Source organism: Sorex fumeus, unplaced genomic scaffold, assembly GCF_029834395.1.
Source record: "Sorex fumeus unplaced genomic scaffold, SorFum_2.1 ptg000044l, whole genome shotgun sequence".
Lineage (NCBI taxonomy): Eukaryota > Metazoa > Chordata > Mammalia > Eulipotyphla > Soricidae > Sorex > Sorex fumeus.
The window spans coordinates 19,248,357-19,263,481 of NW_026606101.1; the positions used below are offsets into that span (position 1 = coordinate 19,248,357).

Below are 15,125 nucleotides of genomic sequence, written 5' to 3' on the forward strand. Positions count from 1 at the left end.
CTTCGGGGGCTCGAGGCTCGTCAGCCACCTTCTCTCCCGGTTAACTGCGTGGATCACAGTTTTCTGGTTTGCAGCTTGAAAGAGCAGCTGGAAGGCGGGAGAGATAGTACAGTGGCACTTGCCTTGCAAAGCTGGTTTGATCCCCGGCATCCCATAGGGTCCCCTCCAGTCTGAGTCCCGCCAGGGGTGACCTTTGAGCACAGAGCCAGGAGTCAGCCCTGAGCACCTGTGCCACCAGGTGTGGCCCAAAGAAAAGAGGGAAAGAGGGAGGGAGGGAGGGAGGGAGGGAGGAGGGAGGAGGAACCGGTTGTGCCCACCCTCCTCTGTTTGCTAGACGAGAAGCCTGAGGCCCACACTTTCAGCCCCAGTGAGCCTCAGTTTCCCCACGGTGAGGTGGAGAGTTAGCTGGGTTACTTTCTGCAGGCCCCTCCCAGACCTGAAGCTCCTGCCTAGATGCCTGACTTGCCTTTTGCCTGGCAACCCCCTCCACCCCTTAGTCTCAGTGCCAGGAGGGGTGGTGGGAGGAGGGACCGCAGCCACAGGGCACATTCCTGCGTCCCAGCCTGGGCCAGCTACTTCCTGGCTGTGGGTACCGGAGCAAGTGTCTTTTCCCTCTGGAGACTCAGTTTCCCCTTTTGCAGATGGACGCACGTGCTCCCATCCTTGGCTCCCTCATGGGGACTGCGGAGGGTTAAGGGAATTAAGAGCCACGGAAAGTGCTTTTTTGAGCTGCAAAAAGAAAAAAAAAGTGCTATAAAAGGCATCAGTGAATAGTGTCAGCTTGGGGGAAAATCGCGTCCGGAGACTGCTGTCAGCCCGCTGCAGAGCGCACTGAAGCCTTGGCAAACGGTGCTTAATAAACGCGTGTCGCTTCCAGGGGGCCTTGCTCTCAGCTGGAGGAAGGTGTGCATCGCCTTGGCTGCCTGAGAACCGGGGGTAGGGGGAGGCACCCCCACCTGTGAGCACCTGGGGTGGGGGCATTTCTGCATTTGAGCCTCTGCCCTGCCGCCAGTCATAACCTCCTTGCAGACTGTCCTGGCAGTGACCTCAGGCTTTCTGTCTTGTGGCCTGTGAGGCCTGGAGGTTGGAGCTCCTTGGGCTCCTCTGGGCCTCAGTTTGTCCCTCTGAGAAATGGGGAGATGGGACAAAAGTCTTTAGGTGCAGAGGCAGGAAGCTCAGTGGGTGACCTGGGTCAGTGTCCCCTCCCCAGCCTCACCCTCATCCCCCACTCCCCACTGGGCATGGTGACTGCAAAGGCTAGTCACAGCTGCATTCTGATGGTGATGTCTCCGCTGCTTTGCTGACATGGCCCCCGGCCATTCCACGTCCAGTCTAAACCCTGACCAGGCTCCCCTCAGTTCTCCATTCTTCTGGCCCGGCTTTGCAGACTTGGATGTCCCTGCGAGAGGTCTGTGCCCACATCAGCGCAGAGAACCCTTAGTTGCTCAGGCTGACGCCTGTGATTGCCTGGGCATCCCACACCCCCCTGCCCAAGTCCCACTCAGTGCTCAGGGCCGCCCTGCACGGACGCCTATAAGTACGTCTTGTCCTAGGCCAGCTCTTGTGTTCCCATCATTGTCATCCCTTCCCTTCTGCACAGGGCGGTGCAGATGTGGCCGGGGCTCTCGGAAGGAACAGAGTCAGAGTCCAGACTCAAATAGATGTAGGGCAGGAGAAACGGTACGTGGGGCACTTGTCTTGCACGCGGATGATCCCATTTCACTCCCCGGTTATCTGGCATGCTGTGCCCCCAGCCCCGCCCGGAATGATTCCTGAGCACAGAGCCAGGAGTCAGCCCTCAGCACCACTCGATAGGGCCCTGAACCAAACCAGACCAATAATAGAACACACAGTTGGCCAACGCCGGGCTCTTCATGATGAGCTTTAGGCTGCTACAGGGGACAAGACCCTGTCCCTCACCTCAGCGGGCCCCTAGGTGCATGCCGACAGGTGGGTTTGGGATGGAGAGACGGCCACCAAGGAAATAAACACGCCGCTGCCCGGTGTGTGAGAGGAGCAAAAGAAAGCAGAGTGGGGCCATTGAGGCAGAGAGGATACAGGGGCCGTGGGGTGACCCCTCGGGGTGGCGGGAGAGCACCAGTCAAGGGCACTGCAGTGTGGCAGGCTGGAGTTGAGTGGAGAATCTCACGTGACCGAGGACCAGGTTCTGGGGCCCCCGCACCCTCGTGAACGACTCCGGCTCTCGCTCTGTGTGTGTGGTATGGCTGCGGAGGTTTGGCAGCCAAGCTTGGATGTCACCTGGCTTTAATTTTAGAGCTGCCCCTGGCGGCAGTCCGAGCGTGAGGGATGCGGACGAGCAGTGGAGACTGGCCGGGGCCCTGGAAAGGGTCTGAGGGGCAGGAGACGGGGGCAGGGGGGCTCAGAGTGAGCGGGTAGGATTCAGCTCCACAGATGGGTGTGGGACTCGGGGGTGGAGGGGCCATGTGCCCTCCTTCACCCAGCTCTTTCTCTGACTACCTGACCTCAGGGACAGAGAGGGTGGCACCCCTCGTTGACAGCTGACAACATGGAGGCTTGCAGGAAAGCAACTTTCCCAGGTCATCCCACTCTCCAGAGGCTGGTGGGGTTTTCTGTCCCCGAAGCCCGGCTTTGGCAGTTGAGGACTTTGAAAAAGCTGATAACTTTGTGGTGACACAGAGGGACAGCCCTGAAGGTGACCCAGTGCCCCAGTTTTCAACTGTCTTTGGGGTATTGGAGTTGAAGGGAGTAGAAGTGAACCCACCCCCCCACCCCCCACCCCCCGCCGCCAATTTGCAAGGCCCTGTGTGTCCCTTGATGCTGGCTTCCAAACAGAAGCTTCTTCCTTCCAAAGCACCACAGACCCTGCTGCCCAGCAGACGTGCCGCTGTCCCCCCAGACCGACTCTTCAGGTGGGAACTGAAGCCTGACCGTAGGGTTCCAGGAGAGGCCAGAACCACGCTCACCTCATCCCAGCTTGTTTACAGTTATAAGCATGTCCCTAGGACTTGGCCCCATTCCGTACCCTCCCCCTACTCTGCACCTTGCACACTTGTGAGATGCATCCTTCCTGGAATGCTTTCCCTTCTTCCTGGCCTCTGCCAGCCTTCAAGACCCTGCTCAGGGGCCACCACCTCCAGGAAGTCTTCCCAGATCCCACTTCTCTGCTGAGGCCCTCTCCCGCCCTCCTGCCTCTTCTGGCTCCCTGATTGCCTCCACAGGTGCTCATGGCCCATGCCTGGGACCCCTCCTGCCCACGAGGGCTGAGAGCTGCAAACCTAGCTGTGGTGTGTGGGATGTTGACATAAGGACAGAGGCTGGAGAGGGCAGGAATGAATCATTCCAGCTGGCGAGGGAAGTTTGTGCCTGGCCGTGACCACAGTGTCCCCATGGAGCTCTGAGCACCCCCACTGGGAGCTGCAGCATGCACACAGCCCCCCCCACCCCCCCGCCGCAGCCATGCAGACCCTCCTTGAATTGAGCCCCAGGGTCCATCCCTCAATGTGCCGGGGTATGAAATCCAGCAGGGCGGTCTGGGCTGGCCTCTCCCAGCTGAGTGTCGAACACACGGGAAGTCAGTGCTCACTTTAGTGAGAGTTCCCTCAAGACCTGGGGCTGCAAGAACTGAAGACTGGTTAAAGAAACTTTGGTACATCTACACAGTGGAATACTATGCAGCTGTTAGGAGAGATGAAGTCATGAAATCTGCCTATAAGTGGATGGACATGGAGAGTATCATGCTAAGTGAAATGAGTCAGAAAGAGAGGGACAGGCATAGAAGGACTGCATTCATTTGTGGAGTATAAAATAACTTAACACGAGGCTGACACCCAAGGACAGTAGATACAGGGCCAGGAAGATTGCTCCATAGCTGGAATCCTGCCTCATGAGCTGGGGGAGAAGGCAGCTGGAATAGAGAAGGGATCACTAAGAAAATGATGGTTGGAGGAATCAGTTGGGATGGGAGATGTGTGCTGAAAGTAGATAAAGGACCAAAGGTGATAGCCTTTCAGTGTCTGTATTGCAAACCATAATGCCCAAAAGTAGAGAGAGAGAGAGAGTATGGGGGAAATTGTCTGCCATGGAGGCAGTGGGAGGGTGGGAAAGGGGGGGTAGTATGCTGGGGAGATTGGTGGTGGGGAATGTACACTGGTGGAGGGATGGGTGTTTGATCATTGTGTGATTGTAACTCAAACGTGAAAACTTGTAACTGTATCTCACGGTGATTCAATTAAAAAAAAAAGACCTGGGGCTGGAGGGGTTAAGGTGTTTGCCCTACACGGCTAATAATGGCTCAGTCCTTGGCACTGTGTGTGGTTCCCTGAGCACTGCCAGGAGTGAGCCCATCAGTGTAGCCCAAAAGCCAAAAAAAAGGACAAAAACCTGGAGCCAAAAGATGCTAAGAGGCTTGAGGCGCTTGCTGGGGAAGTGCCAGGTCCTGAGCCCAAGCCCCAGAGAGGCAAGCCCAGGGGGTGACACAAAGGTCGCGCTTTGCATGTTTCAGCTGCAGTCCTCAGCACCACATGGGCCCTCGGGCACTGCCAAGACCCCTGAGCACTGAAACAGGAGTAAGCCCCCAGCACTCTTTGAGGTGGCTCCCACACAAACAGTAGACACCTTAGCGAGGCCATCCCAATGGTGCTGCTCTTAGAATCTCAGGCACAAGAGGTCCTGAGGATGACTCAGGGGCCTGGGAAGTGCCCAGGGCAGGGCTGTAGCCCGGAGCTGCGTAAGCCCAGGTGCCATGCAGGAGAAGAGAGGGGAGGGAAGAGGAGGGGAGAGGTGAGGCAAGGGGGAGGGGAGGGGAGGCAGGTTCAAGGGCCAGAGCCATGGTACAGCAGGCAGCATGGTACATGCACACCCTCATACTCAGACACACACACACACACACACTCACACACACTCCTATACACAGCCCTCCCTGCACCCACACACTCCTCCCAGGTGCCTGCCTGGCCCCAACACTTGCACCCACAGCCAGCACCCCTATTCCTATACTCACCCCTGCTGGCTGGTCCTCCCAAGCTGCATTGTCTGCCCATACATATGCACACACATGCATGCACGGGGGCACATACACACATGTACACACGCTCACGTACATGCACATTCATTCTTTGGTGAGCACACACATGTGTGCATCACTGGACACCCTAACTTGGGACACATTTGCATGTACACACATACTCTCCTACAGCACTCATGTACACACACATGCTTGTATGCACACAGGTGTGAATGCTGGTATGTACACACTAGCTTGTGCACCCTCCCACACCTGCCTTTGCACACCTGTGTACCAAACACCACATGTCACACTCTGGCCCCCACTTTAGGTGGCAGATGATGAGGTGCAGTGACGGGGTGGTGGTAACAACCCCACAGCCCCAGAAGGTGGGCAGTGATGCTCAGTGGTCTGGGAAGGAGGTACTGAGCCACGCAGGGGCTTGGTCATTCCCGCTGTTCCAGGAGGCACTGCAGATGCTCCCCCAGACCCGGGGTCCTGGGCGCTGAGAAGCCGGCAGCAAGCACCCACCCACATGGACAAGGCAGGCTCAAGGAGCAGGGTGGGGAGGTCAGGACTGCGCGGGCTTCTGGCGGGACCCGGGCAGGTGCCGCCTGACACTATTTCCCTTCCGGCAAGATCTGATTCGGCGCTGATTTGTGTTTTCCATTAGAAAAGCATCCATGCTTATTTTTTCACTTCTGATGGAAATTGTTTTCATCTTTTCTTAATCTCTAAAGCTACACATGAATGCCGTACCAAAAAAAAAATCCAAATGTATTTCTCCAAACCCCATGGTCATTCCTCAGCCCCCATCTCTGCAGCCTGACACCCTCCTTGGCCGAGTCAAGGATGACAGACGAATCAGAAATGGGGGCAGAGCAGCAGGGCATGGGGCAGTGTGGAGGGGAGGCCAGAGATAACCGTGCGTGTCACCTTCTGAGGGCTATTCCAGAAGTGACACGGCTCTTGCCTCGTATGTGTGAGACCCTGGATTCAAGTCAGCACTGAAAAAAATTATAATTATCCATGTTGTTTCCTTAAATTCTGACTTCTGCTCAGGGGCCAGCGTCATGAGGCCAGGACCAGCTGGTCCCTGCCCTGTGCTCAAGGACATGCATGCAAGAGATTCCACTGGTATCCCAGGACCTCTCTGGCCTCCTATGGGCTCCCAGCTCCTTCTCCAACTGGTCACAGTGCCAGGGGCCATGCACTGTTCACTCCTCCCACTCAAAACTCATTCATGGGTTTCAGTTCATTCATTCTCACCTCAAAGCAGCAAGTGTTCCCTGCAAAAATGAAATTAAAATGAAAGCTTTGGGGCCAGGGATATGGTGGTTAGAGATGGTTCAGTGGCAGGGATGGCTCGGTTGTTCAGGGATGGTCCCATGGCAGGGATGGTTCAGTGGTCAGGGATGGTTCAATGGTCAGGGATGGTTCAATGGCCAGGGATGATTCTATGACAGGGATGATTCCGTGACAGGGATGGTTCAATGGTCAGGTATGATTCCGTGGCAGGGATGGTTCAGTGGTCAGGTATGATTCCGTAGCAGGGATGGTTCAGTGATCAGGGATGATTCCGTGGTAGGGATGGTTCAGTGGTCAGGGATGGTTCCATGGCAGGGATGGTTCAGTGGTCAGGTAGTTCAGGGATGTGGCCAGGGATGGTTCTGTTCAGGGATGACTCAGTGGTCAGGGATGGTTCTGTGGCAGGGATTGTTCAGTGGTCAAAGATGCATACAGGGACCCAAGTTGTATCCTCAGTACCCCAATACCCACCCTTAGCAGAGCAGGAATGCTCCTGGATGTCTCTGTGTCCCAAAGTACCACAGGGTCTATAGTCACCACACCTTCAGGTTCTGGCATTGAACTTTCCAATGGTAAGTTCAATGGTCTGGTTCAGTGGTAAGTTCAAATGGTCTGGTTGACTGAGTATCACCGGGGGTGGCCCCCAGACCCTCAGAGCAGCAATTGGGAGGCCCCCAAAGTAAAACCTTCAATGCATTGTTTATTATAAAGCAAAGAAAAACTGTGTCTGTCTCTGCCCCTGCCAACCAGGGACCCATTACCCACACATGGTGCCTATCATTGTATACTTTTTCTCTGGATCTTCGACCCATTGGTCAATTAGCAAATACTTATTGAGCATCTGTTATTATGCAACCACTGTATCTGAGACTGGGAAAATAGGGAGACAGACAAAATTCCCAGGGTTGGGGGGTGGGCAGTAAACACAGTAAACATGGGCAAAACATACATATCATATGTACAGATGTCTCGTAAAATTTAGAATTCAAAAAACTGTGTTCTTTAACATACACTCCATTTATAAAATCTGAAAAATATCCAAAATAGAAAAAAAAAAGGAAAGATGTATCACTTTTGGATTCACGAGCCAGAAAAGAGTCACGGTTTTATAGCCCTGCACAGTACCTTGAAGTTGTTTATTTGTATATAGTTTTATTTTATTTTATAAAAGTCACGATAATCCCCAAAGCAGTTTTTCCTTCTTCTTTATGGCACAAGTAATGCAAACAGAAAACATAAAAGTGAAACCCTTATAAATCTGTGACTCACAATTAATCACTGGGAATATTTAACAGCACGTGTCCATTGTTTTCCACACGACCAGTTTGGGGCCACCCCGAATCTGTCCCTGAATAACTGACTCTCATCTCGAAGGTATTTCTGCATCAGGAATTGTCATTCTGCACCATCAGCTCTGTGGATGTGAACGTCCTTAGGGTTGGCCTTCGTGCCACCAAACAGACCTCTTTCTGCGGACGCTGGAAACTCTCCAGTTCCTTCTTTTTGACGAGATGTGTGCCCAGCTCCCTCGTGGTCTGAGCATGGCTTTACATTCTTTCTTCAGTTCCTCATGAACAATTTTTGATGGTCACCAGTGAAATGATGATTGTGCTTTGACTTTCTCATTTTCTCTTGATGCTGTGAGGAACGGGTGATTATTTGCATAGTCACGGTCTCCTTTGACATGATGCCATGCAGACGTGGCCAGATCTCTGCCATTTTCAGGGTCCTGCTTGTCTGTGGCTGCCTCTCATTCGATGGACGGGATCGACCATAATTCCCCTAACTTAGGAATCTCCCCAAAGCCGGGGAGATTCCTCAGAATATTCCGGATCTTTCTGCAGGAACTGTATTCCATCCTAGGGTTTCTGCCCCTGCCCAGGCGCCCACCCAGGGCTGCTTGGTCACTTTCACACCTTTGGTCCATCCTGCCCATCCTGCTTTTCTGGAAGGATTTTCCAATTGCACACTCCCACCAGCAGTGCGGGGGACGATCTGCCCAGCCGGCCTCCTGTCCCAGCGCCCACTGAGGCCCCTGGACAGCCACTGTCTCTGCCAGGAGGGCAGGAGAGAGCCAGGGATGGCTTTGTCAGCCAGGCCAGCACACTGTCCCCAGGCCCAGAACTGCAGGAGTGAGTTTTAACAAGCCCTATTCCCAGAACAGAACCTGCAGAGAAAAAGAAAAGCAAGTTGGGGGGGTGGGAGAAAAATTCTCTCTGCGGGAGAAATAAAAAGAAATACACACACACACACACACACACACACACACGGATTAAAATAATATTTGGCACTTACGTGGCACTTTTAAAATTCTTCAAACGCTTTATAAACACTAGCTAATTAATTAAGCTGCCTAAATCTGGCCACTGTTGGAGAAGAGAGCTCAAGAAAAACTTAAAAAAAAAAAAAAAGGAAAGGAAAGGAGGGGTGTAGCCGTCCCCCAGCTCGAGATTTTTACTGTCGCCTGCCCGGGGTGTGATTGCAGGCTGTTCCCCAAGAATAGTCCTGCTTCAACACGCCGCGCCCGGCTCCACTGCCCCCTCACCCGCTCACATGCTCCCCAACGACTGCTGACTCACAGCCCGGTGTGCCGGGATGGTGAAGGATAAGAATAACTCCCAGCTAGACCCTGCCGAGGGCCCTAGCACCAGGTTGGGCCCCGGCTTTGCCCGGCTCTACCTCTAGTGGCTTCTCCCCCACAGTCACAAGAAAATAAACTTGTTTCCTTCATGCTGGCGCCTGTAGCCAGGCTGCAGGACCAGGTGCTGGGCTAGGCTGGGATCGCTGACCAGGCCCCCTCAGAGCCTCCGTCCTGGTGGTGGGGAAACCGCCACCCCAGAAAGAACCATGTCTAGGGGCTGGAATGATAGCACAGCGGGTAGGGCATTTGCCTTGCACGTGGCCGACCCGGGTTTGATTCCCAGCATCCCATATGGTCCCCTGAGCACTGCCAGGAGTGATTCTTGAATACAAAGCCAGGAGTAACCCCTGAGCATCGCCAGGTGTGACCCAAAAAGCACCAGGTCCTGGTCTTATCAACACTGGGTCTTATCAGCACCAGGTCTTATCAGCACCAGGTCCTGGTCTTATCAACACTGGGTCCCGAGGTGATGAAAGGAGGAGGAAGTCGAGTCTAATTCTGCTTCTGGTCAACAGACGGGCCTCGTGCTGGTGGGGCGGGTGCCCTGTTTTATGGAGGGTGCAGTGGGGCTCAGGAGTGAGGCGCGGAGCCAGCTCAAGGGGAACCTTGATCCTGCCCGGGCTGGCCACTCCCTCCCCAATGCCCCCACAGGCGGCAGCATTTCCAGTTGGTCCAGCCTGCCTGGCCGCTGGCGTGCAGACCCACGGTGGGTGGCAGGGAACGTGTGTGGCCCCCTGGTGCTGGGCTTCATCCAGGCTGTCTTGGAGGTCCCTGGGCCCATGCTGCCTGGGGGGTGGGGCCCTCTGGGTGGGCCTGCCCAGCTGCCAGTGCCCACCCCGGAAGCATAAGGCCACCCACGTGCCACCAGCTCATCAGGCCTGGGACTGTGGACGGGTAGGGCTAACAGACTGCTCTGGGGGTGGCTTGCCCACAAGGCGAGTCATCAGCGAACTGGCCTTTCCCTTAGCGTGTCTGCCTCTGCCCGGGGGTGCTGCCAGGCTGGGGGCGGGGAGGAGGTACAATTTGACGGTCTCCTTCCCTGCTAGAGCTGAGCAGACCAGACCTGGTGACTGAGTGGTGGGGGACAGGATAGGATCCACCAAGGGTCAGTGGAGGGCCAGGAAGGGACCGGACAGCCACGAGCCCCCTATACCAGGCAGCCACCACTGTTCCTCTCGGTATTCTTAGTTGCTCTGTCTGTGTGGGGGGTCTGTGTGTGTGCTTGAGGCCTTTATGACCCCTGCACCCCCTCTTCCACCTCTACTCAGCCCCTGACTCATCCCCCTCCCCCCTGCCACTGTCCAGCTCAGGACTCAAGCCCTTCCTCCCTGACTTCTGTGACTCCTTTTCCTGCCCCGCTCAGGAGCCCTTGAAGCCAGGGCCCGTGTCCAGCCCCCGCGCATCTCCCGCACCCCTGCACCAAGCCTGTCTGAGGAGCAGACCCGGCCTTGTGCCCGGCTCGGTGCTGAGTCACCAGGGTGCCCTTCCCATCTCCTGAGTCAGGATCCTGAGCCCCCCAATCAGCAGGTGGACCCTGGCACAGAGCCGCATCTCAGACCAAGGCGGGAGGTTTGCATTAACGCAGACTCTCTTGGCTTGGTGAGACGACTCTGCGGGTTTTGCCATGCTGGGTGTCGTGAGTCCTGCCTGAGAACCCTCCAGGTGGGCAGGCTCCAAATGAGCAGCCAAGGCTGGGGAGTTGCGGGGGGACAGTTAAAGGGGCAGCCATTGCCCTTCACATATGAGAAGACCCCTGTGCCAGTCGCCTGAGCGCTGGCCAAGGTCGGACAGGAGTCAGGCCCCGAGCCAGGACTCTAAGCCAAGTGCTCCTGCTTTCCCGTTGGCAGCCTGGGCGGGCCCCAGATGCCGAGTTGGTCTTCTCTATTTGGGGCCTCCTTCCTGGGCCAGGCCCGAGACAGATCTGGTTGTCCCAGGCCCTCCCCTCCCCCCCAATAGGCTGGCCCCACCTATGAGCCTTTCCCCAGGCTGTTCCCTCAATCAGAAACACTGTTCCTGATGAGGTCAGATTTGGATTCGGAGCCCGGCTCAGACACCTCCAGGGATGCTCGGGCACTGCCTCGAGCCTTTGCCGCTCTGTGCAGCTGTTTCTTTGCTGGCAGTGGGCCTCCTTGAGTAGCCTGGGTGAGAGTTCTGTACAGTGCTTCCCACTAGGAGCTGAGCTCAAAGCCACCCTATGTGGTTGCTGATAGACACTTGGGAAAATCTCTCGGACCCCATGTGAAGAGCTGCTTGTGTTTTCCCCTCAGGAGTGGCCGGGACGGAGGTGCAGCTGCAGGTGATCCAGCCTGATAAGCTCGTGTCAGTGGCTGCAGGAGAGACGGCCACTCTGCGCTGCTCCATGACCTCCCTGCTTCCCGTGGGCTCTGTCAAGTGGTTCCGGGAGAGACTGGGTGTCCGGGATGAGATCTACAACTTTGGAAGCAAAGTACACAACCCCCGAGTGACCAATGTTTCAGATTCCACCAAGAGAGACAACATGAACTTTTCCATCCGCATCCGTGAAATCAGCCCGGCTGACATGGGCACCTACTACTGTGTGAAGTTCCGGAAGGCGAATGTGGAAGATGTGGAGTTCAAGTCTGGGTCAGGCACCCAGGTCACCGTGAGTGGTGAGTGCTCTGGTGGGGGCGGGGGAATGTCCTTCGTCCTGCTGTGTGACCATAGCCAGTCTGGCCTCTCCTCTGAAAGCAGTGACTCAGGGCAGTGTCACTGCTGGTGCTTGTCCTCACGTGGGCTTCGCGGCCACTCTACCCCCTACAGCAGGTCCAGGAAGGAGGCTGCAGAGATCAAGGCAGATCCCGGGGCAAAGTCTGGGACCCACCACCTTGATCCCAGCCCTGGTCTGTCCCATCCCTTTGGCTGCAGGGATGAGGGAGCTGAGGTCTGAGTGACTTGCCCAGTCACCCACCGGGCCTCACCCCTGCACCCCAAAAGGGTCCTCCTTAGTGTGGGGCTTCTCCTCTTGGCACCTACCAAGCACCCAGGCAAGCCCAGCTCTGCACTGGGCGTGGTGTAAGCAGCAGCCTCCATAGCCCACAAATGCTCTTCTCAGCTGATTTTCCATTATCAGCCTTACAGACAGGCGGCGGGGGAAAGGGTGCTTTTGCATGTAAGGGTGCTTTTGTGAGGAAAAGGTGCTTTCTCATGTATCTCTCACTACGAACGAATGTCCAAGAGGCAGGGGCTGCGGGATGCGGCAGGGTCAGGTGGAGGCATGCGCAGAGCTCGGGAGGGGGGTGGTGTCATTCCTGGGGACCAGGTCGCATGGCCTAGGAGGGCTTGAGCAGAACAGGAGCTGAGTCTCCCATGGGTGCCTATGTGGACCTGGGAAGCACATCCAGCTCAGACCTTGGCATGCGCGTGCACGTGTGTGTGTGTGTGTGTGTGTGTGTGTGTGTGTGTGTGTGTGCGCGCGTGCTGGGAAGTCCCCAAGCTTTATTGGAGGGATGAGGACCTGGCCCCTCTTCCTCTGGCCCAGCTGGGCCCCTCTTCCCCTGGCCCAGCTGGAAAAGGGATTGTTCCAGAATCCAGCCGGATCCCAGGCTCTTCCCTGCCCTGTGGAAGCACTGGGCACAGAGCAGGCATGAGTGAAGAAGGTCACAGATGTCGCCCGGGAGACAAGTGTCTCTCCTGCATCAGTTTAGCAAGGTTCAGGTCCCGTCCTGCCAGTCCCAATGTGGTCCCTGAAATCTAAGGTGGCGGGGATCCTTTGTTAGCATTTGGCCACATGAATTGCATGAGTCCCAGGAGCCACATGAGTGGCTGCCCAGGGTGGACACAGGACTGTTACTGTCAGTTTTTTGTGGCTGGGCAGAGGTTATCACCAGCCTCAGGCTGGTAGAATAGTGTGGCCGGGTAACGAGTCCACGTGCTCGTCTTCTCTGCAGGAGATACTCCTGCTGTAGCTCTGTTGAGCTTCATCTGTGTGGACACTGCCCCGATTCCCCCTCGGTGTAGGGCCTGGTCACCCAGACACAGGCGGGGAAGTTGGCTGCCCTGATGTTGTGGTGTCCCTGCAATTGCAGAGGTAACCCCCACACAGTCTTCTCTCTGCTGGTCCTGGAGGGCATCCTCTCCCCTTTCGTCTCCCTCCACCTTCCCAGGTGTTGGCCAGGTGAGTGCCCAGAGCCAGGGAGGATGGGGGAGGTAAGAGTCGAAGCTCAGCGAAAGCTGAGCATGTCCAGGTGCAGTCAGAGAGGGTCTTTCCCATCTCCAGATAAGGACACTGAGGCATGGAGGGGTCTGAGCAGGTATATGAGGCAGAATCTGAACCCCAAGCAGCCTCTTGGGCACCCCTACCTGCTCTGCCACCCCGACGGTGCTCTCGGGTCTGGAGGAAAGTCTAAAAGTCTTGCCCAGTTCTGTTCTTCAGTGAGAAGCATTTCAAGAACACTCAGCTGGCCAGGAAGGGCGCTTCCAGATCAGACGCTGCCACATTGAGCCTGCTCCTAACACACAGGGTTCACATCTGAGACCGCTGAAGTGCTTCCTGTGTGTGACCGTGCATGTGTGTGTGTGCATGTGTGTGTGCATGTGTGTGCACATGTGTGAGTCTGTATGTGCATATGCGTGTCTCTGTGTGCATGTGCATTGTGTGAGCACTTGTGTGTGGATGTGTCCGTTATGAGTGTGTGCTTGTGCACGTGTAAGCACATGTGTGTGCACATGTGTATGTGTGCATGCGTGAGTGTATGCACACATATGTTTGGATGTGTATGCATGTGTGTGCATGTGTGAATTGTGTATTATGTGCATGTGAAATGGGAGTACACATGTGAATGTACAGCGTGTATGTATTTGAACATGTGTGCACGTGTGTGAATGTATGCACATGTATATGTGTGCATGTGTGAGTATGTTGTGCATGCACACATGTACAGATGTATGTGTGCACATGTCAGTGTGTACACATGTATATGTGGGTGTATGTGTGTATGCTTGCACATGTGTATATATGTGAGTATATGCTTGTGAGCATGTGTGTGAGAAAGGGGTTGGTTGCTCTTTTACCTCAGGAGCTGCTCTGGGAAGTGTGGGTGGGGTAGGGGTCGGGGTGTCCTGCAAGCCCCAAGCCCACGTACCTCCCTTGCTCTAGCTAGAGGGGAGAGGGAAGTGCTCTTGAGGCACGGGGTAGCCAGAGTCCATGGGAGCCCGTGTCTCTGCCTTTGTTGCCTCAGGCTCAAGCAGCGACTCTGCCCTTTCCTTGCCTGAAGTCGGGCTCTCAGAGGGTGCAGGCCAGGTGGTCAGTGTCTGTCTGGTGAGGATGGAGCCCTGGCTCTGCTGGTTCTCCATGGACATGTGGGGGATTCAAGAGATGGTCCCTTCTTTTCTGTCGATTCCCTCTTCTCAGGACTCAAACAGGGGCCGTGATGGACTGTGAGCTTTTCAGGAAGTGGTGAGGTGCACTGAGCGGGTATCGGAGTGGATACTCCTGAGAAATGGTACTGTCTTCACAGAGCTGTGTGCACCTGGCTGTCTCAGTTCCCTGGTTCTCAGTTTCCCTGTCAGTGAAGTGTGGCTTTAGCTCAGGCCTATAAGGGATGGAGCCGGGTAGAAAGTTCCATGGCAGCATCACTAGAACCGCCTGTGCTCACCTCCCGACTTGCCACTTCCTGTCTCTGTGACCTCTGACCCATCACTCCTCTGACCCAGGTCCTCCTCTGTCAGTGATGCTTTCTCCTCACTCCTTACCTGCACCCAAAGGGGAGTGATGACCGCTGGGAATGTGTGAGCTGTGTGAGTTCAGGAAGCTGCCTGCCTGTCAGCCAGGATGTGCTGAAGCCAGAGGACCTCGGGCAGTCACTCTCCTCCTCAGCCTCAGGTAGTTGTGAGGTGAGGGCAAGAGGTGCTGTAAGCCCTGGCTGCTCATTAGAGCATTGCTGGGGACATTGATTAGCCTCCTCAGGTTCAGCTACACCTGGGCATTCTGACTGTACTAGTCAGGTATGGCCGGGAAGTTGAAATATCTGATCGCCAGAGGCTGCTCATCATAGCCAGGCTTGAGAAAGATAATTCTGTGGTCACTGAGAGAAAAAATGCATTATTGTTCCTTACCAGAGCAACTCTTTGTGCTTCAGGCCCTGAGAGAGGGTGGTGGGTCCTTTAGAATAGATTTGTGGGGCCCGAGCCATAGTAGAGCGGCGAGGTCACTTGCCTTGCACATGGCTGACC

General features: G+C 55.5%; 1 protein-coding gene across 2 annotated transcripts in view; it reads left to right on the forward strand.

Moving 5' to 3' along the window:
- Positions 1 to 15,125, forward strand: part of SIRPA (signal regulatory protein alpha) — a 45,313-nt gene that overhangs the window by 9,119 nt on the left and 21,069 nt on the right. For both annotated transcript variants that reach the window (XM_056121401.1, XM_056121402.1), the window contains exon 2: positions 11,201 to 11,563. In XM_056121401.1, the coding sequence (XP_055977376.1) occupies positions 11,201 to 11,563 (363 nt within the window). The remainder of the gene's footprint in view (positions 1 to 11,200; positions 11,564 to 15,125) is intronic.